Below are 17,296 nucleotides of genomic sequence, written 5' to 3' on the forward strand. Positions count from 1 at the left end.
AATGCTTAATTTTCAGTTTAAAATACAGCTCAGATAGCATTTTGGCCAAGCTGCGTGCCGTTTCAGAAATGCTTTGAGCTATCATGCTCATGAATTTATCAAATACATTTAATCCCAGCAATTGGCAGACAATATGACTTTGTGCTTCCCAAATACTCGATTTAAATATAATTTCTATCCATGGCTATAATAGGAATGTGTTGGGGTTTTTTTGAAGTACTAACTGAAGACTGATGTTCCGATGGGCACAGGGGACAGCGTGTGAAGTTTTTCGGATGTCGGTAGCAGTCCAGTTCATCTTTATTTGTTCGGAAGGATTCTGGGCTGTTTCCCTCCTCCTCCTCTTCTCTGTAAGAACTCCACAGGAATTTCCCAAAAGATTTTTGGTGTGTCAACCCCGAAACCTTCTGGGAAAAGGTGCAGGTGGTATCAAAATGTCCTTTGGAAGGTTTGATGGCTGGAGTTGGTGCAAGGCTCGGTAACCCAGCGTACTTGTTTTGGCATTTATTGAGCTGGGGACCTGTCCCTCTTGCCCCTAGGGTCGTTGCCTCCCAGGTCACTGCAGCGAGGTGCTCAGGGGTCTTGCTCAGCTGTCTCATTCGTTCTGGACCATTCTGCTCTACAACTGAAGAACAGCCAGCCAGCAAAACCACAAAGGACATGGCTTCAGCTGATGGGCAACTAAAAATATATTATTTTTTCAATGTCACCAGATAGAAACTGAGAGAAGTTCTAATTTCACCAGATGGAGAAGGACTTGGGGGTGCTGGTGGATGAGAAGCTGGATTTGACCCAGCGATGTGCGCTCGCAGCCCAAAAAGCCCCCCGTGCCCTGGGCTGCATCCTGGGCAGCGTGGCCACCAGTCAAGGGAGAGGGCTCTGCCCCTCTGCCCCGCTCTGGTGAGACCCCCCTGCAGCGCTGCGTCCAGCTCGGGGGTCCTCAGCACAGGGAGGACATGGACCTGCTGGAGCGGGGCCAGAGGAGGCCACGGGAGATGGTCAGTGGTGGGAGCTCCTCTGCTGGGAGAGTTGGGGTTGTCCAGCCTGGAGAAGAGAAGGCTCCGGGGAGACCTTCAAGCACCGTCCAGCACCTAAAGGGGGCTTAGAAGAAAGACAGGGAAAGAGTTTTTTCTAGGGCCTTTAGTGATGGGGCAAGGAGGAATGGGTTTAGACTAAAAGAGGTGAAATTCGGACTCAAGAGAAGGAAGAAATTCTTTACTGTGAGGGTGGTGAGGCACTGGCACAGGTGGCACAGAGAGGTGCCCGATGCCCCATCCCTGGGAACATCCAAGGTTAGTGTGGACAGTGCCCTGAGCAACCTAATCCCATTGAAGCTGTCCCTGCGTCTGGCAGGGGGTTGGACTAGAGGGACTTTGAAGGTCCCCTCCAACCCAACCCATTCTGTGAGTCTATAAAAAAAAAAAAAAAAAAAAAACAAAAAAAAATAATACCCTGCAAATGTGAGTTTCTTGCCGTATGAACCTTCATCCCATCAGTAAGTCTGCCAGAGTTTGGCTCATCTCCCCTGCCTTTAGACCTGGTCCATCCCGCAGCAAGGCTCCTCCAGTATATCTGAGGCTTCTTCCACCACCGAGTCACCCGGTGCCGAGACAAAGGTGCCGAGTTATCCCTGGACGCATCTGTCTCTGTTCGTTGCTTACGGCACAGCTAATGCTAGGTGAAACAAGTTCTGCTCTAATTTCGAGTGGTATAATTCCGCTGTGAATAATAAACCAAAATCAAGTTTTACCAGGTGCATCCAATTTCTTTATTTGAGCAAGATAGAAAACTGGAGGTGGGTTTGCCAGGGGAGCACTCTGGATGTTCTGCAACTCCCAGATACTGAGTCAGGGTGTCTGGTTCGGTAATGCAAAACGTCTTCTTGCCTGGACAGTGAGCAAGGAATAAAGGCACCCAGTATTGCTGTGGGAGCGCTTGGGTTCGATGCTGGCTCAGGTCTGGATTTCTTTGTTTTGATTGAAGATCTGGAATAAAAGGGGAGGAACGCGTCAGTTACGGTCATGTCTGCAACAGAATTGGGCTAGCTGACAGGCGTTTGCTAGAGAGAAATAATCAAAATAAGGGAGGGAGAAATAATCAAAATAAGAGAAAGATAAATGATCAAAATAAGAGAAAAAGAAACAAATAGTAAAACAAAACAAACAAAAAAAAAAACATGAAGAGAAGTTTCTCTGATAGGGGACCAATATGTAGTAGCGACAAAACTTAGGAGTCAGTAATGAGAAGGAGATGTTGAAGCTGGCAGTGATTGAAGTGTTGCAATGAGCCTTCGCTGCCCGGGAAAGAGGAGAGAGAAAGGAGGAATCACTTTTGAGAATCGCGGGCCCTGAGCAGTTCTGCTTTGCTTTCAAACAAGGGCAAATATTCTCCAGTGCTAACAGGCTTTTCTGGAAGATAGCGGCATTTGCCAGATCTGGCTAATTCTGAAACCTCCCAAAATATCATGTTTTCTTATTCTTTGCAATACCAAGTACACGACAGAGAGATTTTTCTGTCTGGTATTTTTCCAAGTGAAAAATGTGATTGTGAGCAGTGTCATCTGGTCCGTATGAGGGAGATGAGATGTTCCAGGTGATGCTGCTGCCATACCTGTAAACTGACTTTGTGCTGGCATGGGATCAGCATGGAAACAAATAAAGAGTAGTCGCTGTACTAGAGATACCACCTGGTTTCTAAAGCTGCTGATCTGGAGAGCTATCGGAGACCCAGCTTTGGGAGACGATGCTTTGGGTGGGGAGCACTGGCAGGTCAGGATGGAGCTGAGGAGGGGATGGGGGTCCTGCAGCCGGGGATGCTCGTGTCCCCCAGCCTGGACCATCTGCTCTGATGGACAGGCAGGGCTCGGTGGTTAAAATGCATGATGTCGAGTTGGTTTTCTGTATTCCTTGAATGTGTATCTTTGCTTATCTTGCCACGGTTCAATTTGAAATGGTCCAGAGATGTGGTTGCTGCATTTAGGACCTGGGGCTGGTGCTTACCCTGGACTTTCTCCAGCAGTGAATCTCTGTGGCTTGAGATCCCTAAAGGGAGGAAGAATTTCTGTGTTCCTTGCTGCTTGTTTGGCTGCACCTCTGGGTCCAAGCAATCTTGAGTTTTCAGACGATTGTGATTCAAACACGTATTTTTTCTATTTCCAGCCCCCTCCCCCCTTCCCCGCCCTTTCTTTTTTTTTTTTTTTTTTTTCTTTTTATGATCCACAGAGCTTTCATGAAGGACGACAGTATTAACGTGGGACTGTGCTGCCAGCATGTCCCTCCTGGTTAGCTATTGTTACTTTTGCTGGTTTGTAGCCTCTGTTTAAAATACTATTTTCTTATTAGCACTGACAAATGACTTAGCTCTGACTGACCTAAATCCTTAAATAGCATTGTGCGCTGAGGATGCTACCGAGTGTTGCACTTTGGGGATTTGTTCATTGAGTAGAGACGTGACTAGACAGCTTCCAGCAGAGTACCTGTCTGGCCAGGGCTGCTTAAAATATTTGGGGAAAAGCATCATTTGCACGACTTGCTACAGTCCTTTCCTTGAATGACATATTAGTGCCTGTTGCGTGATTTAAGGTTCATAGATGTTAAGGTCAGAGATGACTCCTCATCGTGTATGGAGCTGCTTCTTCCAGAGTGTGATGTGCAGCCGGTCTGCACCAATCGTCCCCATCCTGAGGACAGGCTGGGAGAGCTGGGGTGATTCAGCCTGGAGAGGAGAAGGCTCCAGGGAGACCTTCCAGCACCTGAAGGGGCCACCAGGAAAGCTGGAGAGGGACTTTGTACCAGGACCTGTAGTGACAGGGCAACGGGGAGTGGCTTTACACTGGAAGAGGGGAGATATCCACCTCTATACTGTACATACAATTTCACCAGTTCATTCTGGTGAAAGTTTTGGCAAGAATAAGTGATTGACAGAAATACTTCTGTATACATCCTGCTTGGTGGTGTATGTCCCGCAGCAATTTGGGGTGAAGGCTGGAGGAGGTGCACAGAAAGGCATGCCGGGGTCCTGCTGCAGGAGGGTTCCTTGCGTATTACATTATTCCCTACGGCCAGAAGTCCTTCCTCCTGCAAAAAACAAGAGATAAAAATCCTAGCGCTCCTTAACAGTACGCTTGTTTAAATAAAATAAATGTATTTGATCTCTAGGGTATTTCAGGTCTCAGATAATTCTTGTAGATCTTTGCTGAATCAAACCGAATGTGTGGACAGCTGCAATGAGCATGATTTTGCCCTAGTGCTCTTGTTAATATCATATCAAAATGTGTTAAACGACTCTTCCTCGACTTGATATATTCATCCTTATACGCCCAAAAAGTCATTTTCTCTCATTTTCCCTAATACATCACATTGCAAACTACTCTTCAGTCGGCTACTTGCAATGATCCTTTTCCAGCTCGCTCTTTACAAATTCAGGGCCACCTTTCCGTAAGCAAAACCTACGTCTCTGCTTTTCAACTGTTAGTAGCTCAGGTGAGCAGGCAGGCATTATTTCTCTGAAAATGAAGATAAAGCTTCAGGTTTGTATCAGGCAGTTGGTGCGGCACCGACTTATTTTAAAACTCTCGGTTCCGCAACGGTTGAAGTAATATTTGCCATCAGCCGGAGGGATATACGTTTGAACTGTTGTCGCACAAGCGTGTTGGAAAGAAATACACAGACGTGGAGTGGAAAACAGGCAGAAAGTTGTCAATAAATAGTTGCTAACGGTCTGTCCAACCATGCAGATGCTGAGCGCCCGCGCCAGACAGGATTTTCCTACGGCTATAGCTAGGGAGAGTGTAAGATTAAGGAAACTTTTAAGGTGGAAGAAAACCCCTGTGTCAGAACAACTTGTTGTATTTAAAGCTGTGGGTGCCAAACCCTCTCATTAATGCCTCGTGGGGCATCTTTGCAAGACCATGTGTTGATAGCTGTTAGTCCCCTTTCGGTATTAAAGTCTGTTTATCAGGATTGGTTGTATAAAAACAGGTATGGATTATATTACATACAACAACAAGCAAAGCCTTAGTGTAAAGCACTGTCTTTTTAAATAATATCTAAACCCAGATGTTCAGTTCTGTTTCCCTCTCCGGCATCCTTGTGAAAAGAGGTGCACTGGTGCTACTGAGAGAGGAATAACCCCCTCTGTCTGTATATTATATAGGTTCTGAAATACACTTTAGTGGGAGAAAAAACGAAACAAAAACAAAAAAAAAGCCAGAGAAATTGTAGCATGTTCTTGTTTATTTCTGAACAAGTTTATAACAAATAACTGAATTCAAGTAGTTGGTGTCACTGCAGGGGGCCTGCTGACTGGCTGTTTGAAGGACTTATTAATAGGTCTATCAAAAATGGGAAGAAATGAACAGATGCATTTGTTTTTCCTCTCCCTGGGGGACCTCTGAAGTGCCACCTGGATTAGCTTGCACAGTTGTGATCAGATTATAAACTAGGTGTAAAATCTGCGCTCTTTTTCTTTCCGAGAGAAATATTTGATGTAACCTCTTTTGTCTTAGACGCTAATGGTCATTTTTTTTTCCATTTCTTGGTGCTTTTCTTCCCTTTCAGTGCCCAGTGCGATGCCTCGGAATGTCTCCTTGGAAGTGGTGAACTCCAGGGTAAGTCTGCCACATGCTCAGCACCTCACAGCCTACGACTGCGAGTATTTCTGTAGCTGTTTCTACTCGGTGTAGCTTTTGCCTACACAAAGAGACCCAGTCTGCCCTTTGCAGGAGGTTGCCTTCGCTGGTCTGGGTGATAATGGTAAAATAAGAACTGAAACACCCAAAAAACGTTTCTGAGAGAAGCAGTGATTTTTCCAGAGAGGCTTCAGCAACAGTAATATCACTTAAATGTAGGCGAACAAGCAGAACCCGTTCCCTGATTGCAGACTAACACCCCTAGTAAATGTAAGTGCACTTTGATTAAAGGGAATCACCTGAGGAATAACGAGCAGCAGAGCTGTTCCTGGGGAAGGGGTGGTGTGGGAAAGAAATATTTTTTCTTTGGCTGGTTATATGGATCGTGTGCAGGTAAGTCTGCTGGCGTCTTGCTGATTCCAACAAATATCTTTGTTTTGGTAAAGGTGGTGTATCTTTCTTATCAATCCAGTACTTTCCTCCTTAAAAAAGTCCAGCGTTTCTGTATCACTGATGAAGTGGTTTGATATTATTTCATAACATAATCTTGTATGGAATAGGTGTTAATTATGCTTATTACTTGTTGAGTGCTGTTTCTGAATACAGTTTGGAAAAGGTTTTATTTTGATTGTTATTTTATTGATTTGTATTAATTCCTTCAATTTACTGGGACTATGCAAGCTTTTATTCTGTAGCTGATTTCAATGATAGGCTCATTGGGATGTGGAAAAGCTCACACCTTAAAGCGTTAAAGGCAGGCAGAAAAAAACAACTGTTGTGTCTTGCCAGGATGTCCCCTTGGACATGAACTTTGGAGATCGCTATTTGCACAGCTACCAAGGAGCAGGAGCCCCAAGCTCCCGGGCAAGGATAAACTGCAGTTGAGGAGGCATTTATAGAATCTCTGATTTGCTGGGAACACTGAGTACCTGTCGGTTTGATCTTTCTCATCTACTGCTTGTTTTCACAAACATATATTCTGATTATTTTTATTTTTTTTATTTTTCTAATGCACCCAGCTCCGGTTACTTTTAAATTCCTCTAACACATAGCGCCCAAAGGGCATTGATGTCCTGGCCCATCTTGTTCCAAACCTCTGTGTTTATTTTCTTCCATATTCTCAAGGTAAAATGTCACAGAGCAATTGATCACGTTTTATGACCTTTTGTGGTGATCATTTACCTTTAAAGTACTTAGAAGAAAAAGAGAAAACAAGCTGCATGGGATGGTGTGCAGAAGCTCCTACCCCAAGGCGTATTATTGCATTATTGGTACTTACCAATGGGGTGAGAGAGGATGGACTTGCCCCTCTCCACTGTCATCAGGATGGAAGTCTTGGAAGATTTGATGGGCTATTAATTTGCAGAAATAAGTGTTGTATTGGGGAAATGTGGTTGTTTTTTTTCTTTATTTAAATGTTGGAGCGTTTGGCTGAACTGTATTGTGCAGCGTAGCTCTTTTGTGGTAGGCAAAAGAAAGGGGTCTCAGTCCTCCCCTACGTGACCAAGTGTGAGTGCTGGCGAACTACACCGGTGGTGATGTGAGGACTTCTTCATCGCTCGTAGGCTGAGACAAGGGTGGCTGTGGGCAGCTGGCATCCGCCTTTCCCTCCGCTCCAAACCACATCTGTGCAGCTGGAGATCCGAGACCTTCCAAAGCATCCCTCTTGTGAGGCTGAGGGTCAGATTCTGAGCTCTCAGGCTGGTACCAAGTGTGACATAACTGTGTAAAAAAGTATTTTAAGGGGGTGTGTATGAAATGGGGATCTTCACTGGAGAGAAAAAGATACGTGGGGACAGCTGGGACTCTCTGGGGCTGGACCCTGTAGGTAGTGCAGGCACAAGAAAGAACAGATCCCAACATATTCCAGTAAATCTCAATAAAGCTTGTCTAGAATTTAAATATTTAAATCTAGGTAGTTTGGAACAACAAATAGAGAAATGAGCTAGACTCACTGAATCTTAAGGAATAAAAAGGTTCTTCAAATAGAAGAATCGGCTTCAAAGACCATGCCTCAACCAACCTTTGCCCGTTCTTTTGCCATGCAACTCCTGTGGCACTTGTGGTTGAGGCACAACTAAACTGCTCCTGTTGGTAAAAGCTGAGTTGCAGTCTCCCGCTCTTGTAAAAGACTGCAATGACCCAGAATGTTGTATTTCTGCACTCTGCTTTTTATCATATTCTTGCTTTTCTTCTGTCTTGGCAGCAGACATAATTAATTTGATTAAACACTTAAAATTCACAACCTGATTAAATCAAAGCAAATGACTAAATAGCCGTCCTAGTTTGCTAACTGGTTCCAAGTGGTGCACAGAAGAGCCCGAAGGCTGGCCTTGACAGTTCCCAGGATTGTTTAAAATTTTATCTCTACTTTAATAAGATTTCTCTCTTTATGCTATTTTTCTTTGGTGGTGGCAGATCTATTCATTTCATAACACAACGGAGATGGCCGAGCAAATGGAAGATGCTCGATATGAATTACTATTATCATGATTATTGATTAAATATTGATGGTGTGCTGTGACTGGAGACCTCAGGCAGGGCAGAATTGACAACGGTGACACAAATACGGTCCTAAAGGAGATTTCGCTGTGAACGCGACACGGGAGCAGCGGAGACAAGTAAGGGGGCACGTCAACAGCAGGAGCTGGCAAAGCACATGGGGGCTTGCAGGGGCTCTTAATTAGAGATGAGCTAATAAGAAAGAGGAGCTGTAGTTCTGATTATTTTGTTTGAAAATAGCCTGCTCTGCCTAAGGAAAATGACACGTGCGAGGCTTAACAGGTGAACGGAGTTTTGCATCAGTGACTTCTCCCGGCAGGAAAGCTGCGGACATTGGCACATTTTAGCGGACAGAGGAGGTGAAAACAGGGAAGCAGTTTTACAGCAGGCCTTTAGGAAACCAAAAAAAGTGTAAGACCTGCAAACGGAAGCGAAACTAAATTATCAAGAGTTAGATATTTAAAAACAGAAAGTGGGTTTTGTTTTTTTTTTTAAAAAAAAAAAGGAGATCTGCACTTTTATGTATTTGTCTACTTCTTTACGTCCTTGCTTTGAAGATTGGTACAGTTTGACTTTCTGTCATTTTTTAAATAGTAGTTACCAATTAGCAAAAAGTGCATAAATAGCTATAGATTTCTCTAATTAAAACCGTAACTATTTCTTCTTCCCATTTTAAAATACAGTGGGTGGCAAAGAAACAATTGGAACTGACTGTAGGAGCAGAATTTTTTTAGCCGTATTTAGTAGTGATGTAATCCCGGGATGTAGTTCCACTGAGAGGAATAGGGTTGCTCCTGGTTTAAAGCTTTTCAAGTGGTAGGTAGGGCCCTGAGAACGTAACCAGTACCATTCTCCAAGGGAAAGTTAAAGGGCACATAATGAATCTGGGAGGGGGGTTCTCATTTCTTTTGAGTGTGTGTGTTTGTGTCACCGTCATCCTGCCCCATGATGTTTGCGGCGTTGTACCACAAATCAAAGTGTGTGTGGTTCATGAGATCTGCAAAATGCCTATAAATAAACTGTGGGAGGAGTTGCCTCAATCACTAGTTCATGTTAATAAAATACAGGGGGCTTTATTAAATTTGACAGCGGAGAAGGTGACTTAAGCTAGTAGTAGCCGTCGGTCATAGACTTCAGTTCCACATTTGCTGAATAGATACTGGAATAATTGTATTGTTGAATTGTGTAGTGTGAACAATTGTATTGTTTAACATCTGCTGAGCAAAACTCTCACCTTTATTTTGCCTCACACGGTTAATTATTCCTAGCAGAATCTCTGCAGCCATGGAAAGCATATTTTACTGTTGGAAGGGGTAGGCTAGTGGGTATCAGGACCTCCAGCCCGAACTAATCCCTTCATTTCACACTACTTAAACACACGGCTACATACCTTCTCCTCATGGCAACTTGGACCCGCTCGGGGCTGTGAGGTATTTCTGCCGTCGGACCAGCATTTTGGAGAGCTGACCGAATTAAATACGTGGCTGTGACTTTGCTGGGGGGCAGAGCATGGAGCATCAGGAGCATCGGGAGCACTGGGAGCATCGCTGCCAGGGGCAGAGCAGCTGATCCAGCCCCAGCCTGGTGGGCATCGCAGCTGGCTGGTGTAAGGCTGAGCTTGACTTTGGGATCAGCCCAGACAAGGGCAGTTTGTGGTCAGCGGCACAGCAGCTCACTCTATTTTTAATTCCATTTGAGCATCTTAAGGTTTTGTAATGGAGAACAGTGCCTAAGGTGAGTGCTGCAGAATGTTTTAGGGGAGATAAGTGCTTTGGCACTAGCTGTACTTTTTAAAATGACACAGATATTTTTCTGTTGGGTTTCTGTCCTTTTTCTAATTTATTTACCCAGAGGATTTAGGCACTTGGAAATTAGGCATCCAGCTGCCTGCTCTCATAGGTACTCACCTATGGGACACCTTACAGTAACCCATTTGCTGGTCTCTGGCTAGAGACGATCGGCTGGTGGGACCTAAAGCAAACAGTCCTTTTGTCAGGGGTTTTGTGTCCTCTACACATGGGTCTGCCACTCAGCTGGCAGATGTTTTGCAGCCTCCAAGTTAAAGTTGTCACCAAACTATCAGCTCTTTGACAGTCTGTGGCACAAAGCTTTCACCATTTTTAAGCTGCCAAACTAAAATGTTATGACCTTTCTCCTCCCCCTCCCCCCCCCCCCCCCCCCCCCCCCCCCATTTTGGTTCCTGCGTTGATTTCTGCTGTTGAGGAGGATGCAGGCATGAGGAGACGTGCCCTGCAATGCTCCATGACAGACGTGAGGCATGCAGGAGCCAGATGTTGCCACTGCACAAATATTTTTTTTCATTGCTCGGCATCTGGATCTGGAGACTCCTTTGCACTGACAGCAAGTGATACGCTCCTGCCCAACCAAAGAGATCAACCATTCTGTCAGATTGCATTTAGCTCAGCTGCTTAAAATTGCTCTGCTGCTAAATGTACATTAAAATGTGCTTTAAATGCATCCTAAACCTTCAGAGGAATTGTTGCGGAGCTGTTCATCATCCCCATGTAGTGCCACTGGCTCGCTGGAGGATGAGGATGGATTGGGACCTTTATGATAAAGCACTATCGAGAGAGACTATTTCTTTTAAGGCTGGACAGACTGCTTGAAGTGAGTACAATATATTCTGTTGAGTATCTTTTATCATATGTGAACCATTTAGTTGACATGGGAGGTGGTTTTTCCCCTGAATGAGCATTATTTATAATGCTCAGACTGGACGTGAGGAAGCATTTCTTTACCAAAAGGGTGGTCAAACCTCTTCCTGGAGAGGCAGGCGATGCCCAAAGGTTGTCAGTAATCAAGAAGCATCTGGACAATGCCCCTAATAATGTGCTTTACCTTTCGATCAGCCCTAAAGCGGTCAAGCAGTTGGGCTAGATGATCGTTGGAGGTCCCTTCCAAGTGAAAATATAATCTGTTCTAATACTATTCGATTCTAATTCGATCCTTATTGTATTCTCCTCTTGCTCTGTTCTTGTTCCCGTCTTGCTCTATTCTTGCTCTATTCTTGCTCTCGTCTTTCTCTATTCTTGCACTCGTCTTTCTCTAATTCTGTTCTATTCTAATTCTCATTCAGCTCTTATTCTATTCTTATTCTACCCTAATTCTACTCCATACTTTTCCCTTCCCTTGCCATTGAAGTTTATCGCTGCCTAAGCAAGCAGCAGGGCGTGCAGTGCTCTGGCACAGGGCTGAGCAGCTGTGTCACAGCTGTTTGAGGGGTTTATCCCATACTACAGATGCAAAGATGGAATCCGATGAAACAGGTCTTCTGGTGGTACCATTCAGTACTGTTCACCAAAACCACCTTCCAGCAGGGATGGTGAATCGATACGTATGAAAAAGCCAGGAGAGCTCCGCAGCAAAGGCGGCCAGCTAGTAAGTTTAAGTCCTTCTTGGGCTAACCCTGAGCACGAGGCTAGTAAGTTTAGGTGCTTACTTGGGCTAACCCTGTGCACGTTCTGCCTGGCCTTTCATGCAAGGATGAGGCAGTGACAGGGTGGTTAAGCTGGATTTACACATGAGATTTGCAAAGTGTGAAAAACATAGTGATTTAATTAATCAGCTAACTGTGGAGACCAAAGCTCTCAGATATAGGCAAATGGTGTGGCTGTAGGAAAAGATGAGGTGTGAACTGGGATTGAGATTGGATTCTTCAGAAAGGAGTCAATACCAAATAAGTAGTTTTGAAGAACCAAAAAGTAAAATCAAAATGACCGTCACTGCAATTTAGAGATGTGTCCTCTAGAAACAATGTACGTAACCTTTAAATATATTGCTTATGGAGAAGACCACAGAGAAGGAGCTCTTTAACCTTTAAATCTATTACAAATAGGACAGGATAGTAACAAGCATTGAGCATAACCTTTAAAAGGAGAAAATTTGCTGAACCTTGTAGATCAATACCTTCCAATTCTCACTTTTAATTATACACACTTTGGAGACCCAAACTGTTTGTGGGTGAATATTCACTCTTAGTGAATATCCCTTGAATTAATCCTTCTGGAAGATGTGTGGTGATCAAGAAGTCATTATATTGGTGCACTTCAAAGCGCATCACACCAGTGCAAGGAGCAGTTTATCCTGAAGAGCACGGTAACTTTTTGTGTTACTCCAAATCTATCGTCCCTGTCCGACACCTCTCTGCCTAGTCTGTCTGAAGTCTCAAAGGTTATGGTGTCAAAACCGGACAGATTCATTATGTTATGGGATTTGATTAAACCTTGTTCAAGGTGATGAATGTTCTGGCCACCTTTCCATTTAAGATAAATTTAGAGATACTATTAAACCACTTAATGCACCCAGGCAACACACAGAGCAGGAGCTCTGGGCACTTATTTCTTAATGATAAAGACTCGGTAGCTTCTGAACAGTGTAGCATGAGAGGTTTACCCAGAGAGCAATAAAGCAAATTAATGAGCTATGACACTGATTAGTAGAGCTATATGTTGCTGGTATCTCTGAGAGAAGCAATAAAAAGATGAGGGAAGGAGAAAGACAAGGTCAGGAGGAATGGGCAGGGGAACAGACAGTGCGTGCCGCGCTACCCCTCTCCCTGGTGCCTCCACCCCAGAGCCAGGGAGAAGGAGATGCTGGGCTAAATGCCAGGATTTTATTTTCCATGCTCAGGACAACATGGTTTCTACGCGTCTTTGGAAATAAACAAGCATAGCAGGTTAAAATACCAATATCCCTTCTAATCGAGTGACATGGAGAGCTTCCAAGTCAGACTTTACCGATCACAAAGGAATTTTAATGGCAGCAAAAATACCCAGCCTGGTATGATTGTAACTGCTCTACCTAGAAGCTTGAGATCAGGAAAAAAAAAAAATATTAAAATTGTCATCTAGCATGCCTCTAGGCAGTTGTCCCTGGCAGCCAGAGGCAGCTGGGTGATGCTGAAGCAGCAGTTTGACAGCTTCTGGTGTTGCCCTCTGGCCTCCCAGCCATCACAGTTCCCAGTACTATCTTGGTAACTTTTAACCCTTCCTCATGTGTAACTGTTGAATCTTTTCCTGTACTCTGGGAGGAAGCTGTTTTGATACAGCCCGTATCCACAAAAAATATAGATAATATCTCTATATTATATTTTATGGTTCTATGTTTTTATTTTACATGTATGGATTAGGTGTAGTTAAGAGTCACGGTATCCAGAAGGCACTAAATATTAGAAAAAAACCCAACAAATACATGACAAAGAATACACTTCTAGATTACAAGTGAAAAATAAGGTTTGCAGTAGCAAGAAAAATAACTCTGTGATTTTCCCAAACCACAAAAACTTTAATTTGAACCATGGTTGGGTATTTTTTTCCCCTAAACTTTTGCACAGTGTGGTAAGGGACTGAAGGCTGCTGTTTCAAGTGCTCGTGCAGTTGTACCTAACGTCAGTGCAGCCCGTCTGGTTGTAAATTCTCCCTGTGGCATGTGACGTGCACAGGGCGATGGTTTCTGTCAGTGGATTTGGGTTTTGGCTTGAGATGCATACAGCAGGGTCTTTTGATTGTGAGACTTCTAATAGGAATGAGAGGTTAGAAGTTTTATCTTTAGTTTAGGATGATGCCAAACAGGAATTTTCATGGATATGCACTGAAGTACCGTGACCGTGGGCTTGGACATCACGGGCTCCATCCAGAGTGGGAAGGGACAGGGTGTCTATTGCCAGTTGAACTGGAAAAGCTGTCTGCTTTGTGTTTCTGTGTGGAAAAAATGTATTTTTGACATGCAGTATTTCCTAACGGATGGTTTTCTTCAAAATCTAATACTTCCACGGTCAGTAAAACACCAGCCTTGGACAGCGCTCTCCCATTTCTTCTTGTTGTAAAAACCTCTTCAGCCAGCGAGTGCATGGGCTGGAATGAAGGAGCAGGAAAAAAAGAAAAAAGATACCTGAGCAAAACGCTGAGGCCATAAAAAGTTGTTGTGGTGTGTGGCCACCCTTCCGTCTGTCCCACGGTGACCTGTCTGTCTCGTGGGCTTTCGGGAGGGTGAGGTTGTCGGCTCCAGCTCTGCTCTCTGCTCCGCACAGGCGTGGAAGGATCCAGATCCTCCCAAAGAAAACCTTGACCTCATGAGGGTCGTCATGTTGTCAGAAATTCTGCAAAACCCTTAAGCAGGTTGGCACAAGTGCTTCCATCCCTGCCAGGACACGCGTTTGGATGCTGCGCATCGTTCTGTAGTTGTAACATTTACTTTTACTCCCTTAAGAGATCCTTATCCCATTGCAGTTAGACTGACAAAATCATTTATAATCATAACAACCGAAGCAGCGCAGATCTGTTCCTAAATATATTTCTCCTTAATTTAATGTGTTGTGGTAAACATGTGGTTTATTCATTTATACATGCGTTCCTTGAAAATTACCGACGTAATGTTGGTCCTGATAAGCACAATGTTGTTTTTAATATCAGGCAAAGCAGTTGAACTTAGCAGAGCTGCCTTTCTTGCCAGCAAAATGTCTATAAATGCAAAGAAGTGATGCTTTTAGTTGAGAAGAGGTAGCTGGTAGATCCGTGTTTAACTCCCAGCTGGTTTAGGAGCAAAGGTTTAGTTCAGGGGTTGATTCCATCTGTCTGTGGCAGCGCTCTACTTTCTCTTTCCAAAATTTGGAGCTTGCTAAAGCCCTCATGCATTTGAAAGTGACATAAGCATCTTCAAATTTAATATTAACTTTCTGATCCCTGTTACAAGTTGGCTTTGAATTAGGGATTGAAGCATCTTCCAGAACTGCATGGGTCTTTCAGAGCACTCACACTGTCTCAGAGCCAAAATGTTTATGTTATTTGCCACGATCTGGCGAGTGGCTTGTCCCTGTCAGTATGGTGTGCAGTGGGGTTTTACACCATTTCAGGGCCACGGCATTTGAGCACAGACGTCTGGTAGGTATCAACCTCTACAAGCAGCTATCCAAGTTGTCATCGTGGAAACACTTCCACGCTTGCCTCGTAAGAAGCTGGGGTGACCTATAGAGAGAATTTCCATCAGCCTATATATTGCATTTAAGGGACTCATGAGGAAATGTGTTTTGTTCAGTTTTCTTGGTTGAGTTGGAGGAAACGACAAACTTTTCCTCGTTCACAAGCAGACAGGATGACAAATGGCTCACTGTAAATAATTCACTCATCTCTAATTCTGGTTCGCTCTGTTTTAATTTTGCAATACTGCCAGATTTTATTCCACATTGCTTTTTTCTTTGTTATTTAGTCCTCTGCTCTAATGCATTTTCTGTAATTGTTTTGACTAGGGAACATCTTGCAATTAAAAGAAAACCAGAAAAAAAGAAAAAAAAGAAAGAACAGCAGGGTTGTGAAAGAGAGTAAGAGTGCTATTACAGCTGAAGAGGCAAATAACATCGAGCATCCTAACGCAGGCAAGGCCAAATGGAAACACCACTCCGGAACGCTACCACGATAGCAGTCGGACTTGCCTTGGGCATCCAGTGCTGCCTCAGCTTCCTTCAATTCCCTTGAATTCCAACAAATTCAGGACAGTGCAGGGCTGTGGGTTTGAAGGTCCACTTGGCTGTGTGGAAGACTTTGAGATACAACATCAGGAGCAAGTCGGCGTAGTCCCAGCACCCCCAGTGCCGGCAGCACGCTGAGCTGGGGTGCTGGGCCCACTTGTCGGTGTTGCAAGTGGATTTGCTCCTTTTTTAAACGAATCGAGGGTATTGCACACTCAGGAAGCAAAGAGACATTAATGAAAGCTTTAAGGTTAACAGACATAAATTAAGGGGCATTAAAACCCCATACAGATGCTCTCAATCGGGTGTAAAATTGTGGTTTCAATGAAGCATTAGCCTCCTTGAAATGCTGGCAGGTGCAGGCCAATTTATTTTGGAAGGAGGGCATCCCCACCAGAGCTTGAGATTCGTTAATTTACGAGCGTTAACTTCACTCTTTAAAATAATTGCTTTTACTTTCTTCTGTTGTCAAACCACAGAAGAGCAGCCTACAGTTGCCAAAGTGGTCTCCCCTTTCATAAACAGATTTTCATCTTCCAGGTGCTAGAACAGGGGAATGACAATTTTTATGACGATGTTCCGACCCGTGAAGTAGGACCAAAGTGGCCCCTTGGCTCCACGCGCTTCCCATCCCCTACCAGCTGATGGGCCATAACAGTTTGCTGCTGTGGCTGTACGTGTTGGCTTTTATTCATTATTATTTCCACGTTCGAGGGTCCCAGAGCACTGTTGCCTGCCTTTTAGCATCTCCTCCTGCAGCTAAAGGCTGCCCAGGGCTGCCTCCATGCAGCTCTTTAGCCCCAAACATCAGCAGAGCTTGAGAGCCTGGCACTTGCTGGCATCGCGGGTGTTATCCGTGTTATCCTCTGTTTGCTTGTCCACTAGTTGAGTCAATTGCTGTGAACAAATAAACACAGCGAGATATCATTGCTAATATTTCAGATGGAATATAGATCTTTCTAAGCTGGCTTAGAGTGCACAGCTTCCCTTCCATCCCCGCCTCTCTAAGATACCTCTTGGGCATGTTTCCTTGGAACGGCCAGCCGGGCATCACCTGTCCTACCTTCAAATGCCACTTTTTTTTAAAAAAAAGGGGAACACATAACGTACAAATGAATGGATTTTTATTCTGATCACTTATATTTATGTAGATTTCTTTGGCTATAGTCCAGTGAGTAAAATTGGTGGCCCTAAATGACCTTATTTAAAAAAAAAAAAAAAGAAATAAAAGCAGCGCAGTGTTTTATTCAGTATGCTTGGTTGGTGCAAGTAGTTAGTCTAATCTTCTAAAACTTTTATTCCTGGGAAGGGCTCCAGAATTATATCGATTTGATAATGTAACCAAGCAGCCGAGCTTTGATGAACTGCCATGAAAAGGCCAGGTTTCCTATCTGGAGCTCAGCACCTTCCTTGGAGCAGATGTGCAGAACGCGGGCATCTCCGCCCTGTCCCCTCTCTTCCAGCTGCTGCATTTGCGGGTTTTAGTGGAGAAAGTGAAGCTATGAGGAGGGAAAAAAGGAAATCTTCATTTGCCTCATCCGCAAGATTTCTCCCTCGATGGCAGAGCTGGTTTAAAAGTTGTAATAACTAATAACTAGGGAATGGGAAGCCTGTGAAGGGATGCTGTGTGGCTGTGGCAAGAGCGTTCGTGACTGGGAGGGTCAGGTTTGGCAGCATTCTGG

At 44.2% G+C, this 17,296-nt stretch overlaps 1 protein-coding gene across 1 annotated transcript in view; it reads left to right on the forward strand.

Annotated features, from left to right (window-relative positions):
* Positions 1 to 17,296, forward strand: part of LOC121080759 (netrin receptor DCC-like) — a 253,382-nt gene that overhangs the window by 202,684 nt on the left and 33,402 nt on the right. The window contains exon 11 of the mRNA XM_040578882.1: positions 5,559 to 5,608. Within this exon, the coding sequence (XP_040434816.1) occupies positions 5,559 to 5,608 (50 nt within the window). The remainder of the gene's footprint in view (positions 1 to 5,558; positions 5,609 to 17,296) is intronic.

Source organism: Falco naumanni, chromosome Z (genome assembly GCF_017639655.2).
Source record: "Falco naumanni isolate bFalNau1 chromosome Z, bFalNau1.pat, whole genome shotgun sequence".
NCBI classification, from domain to species: Eukaryota; Metazoa; Chordata; class Aves; order Falconiformes; family Falconidae; genus Falco; species Falco naumanni.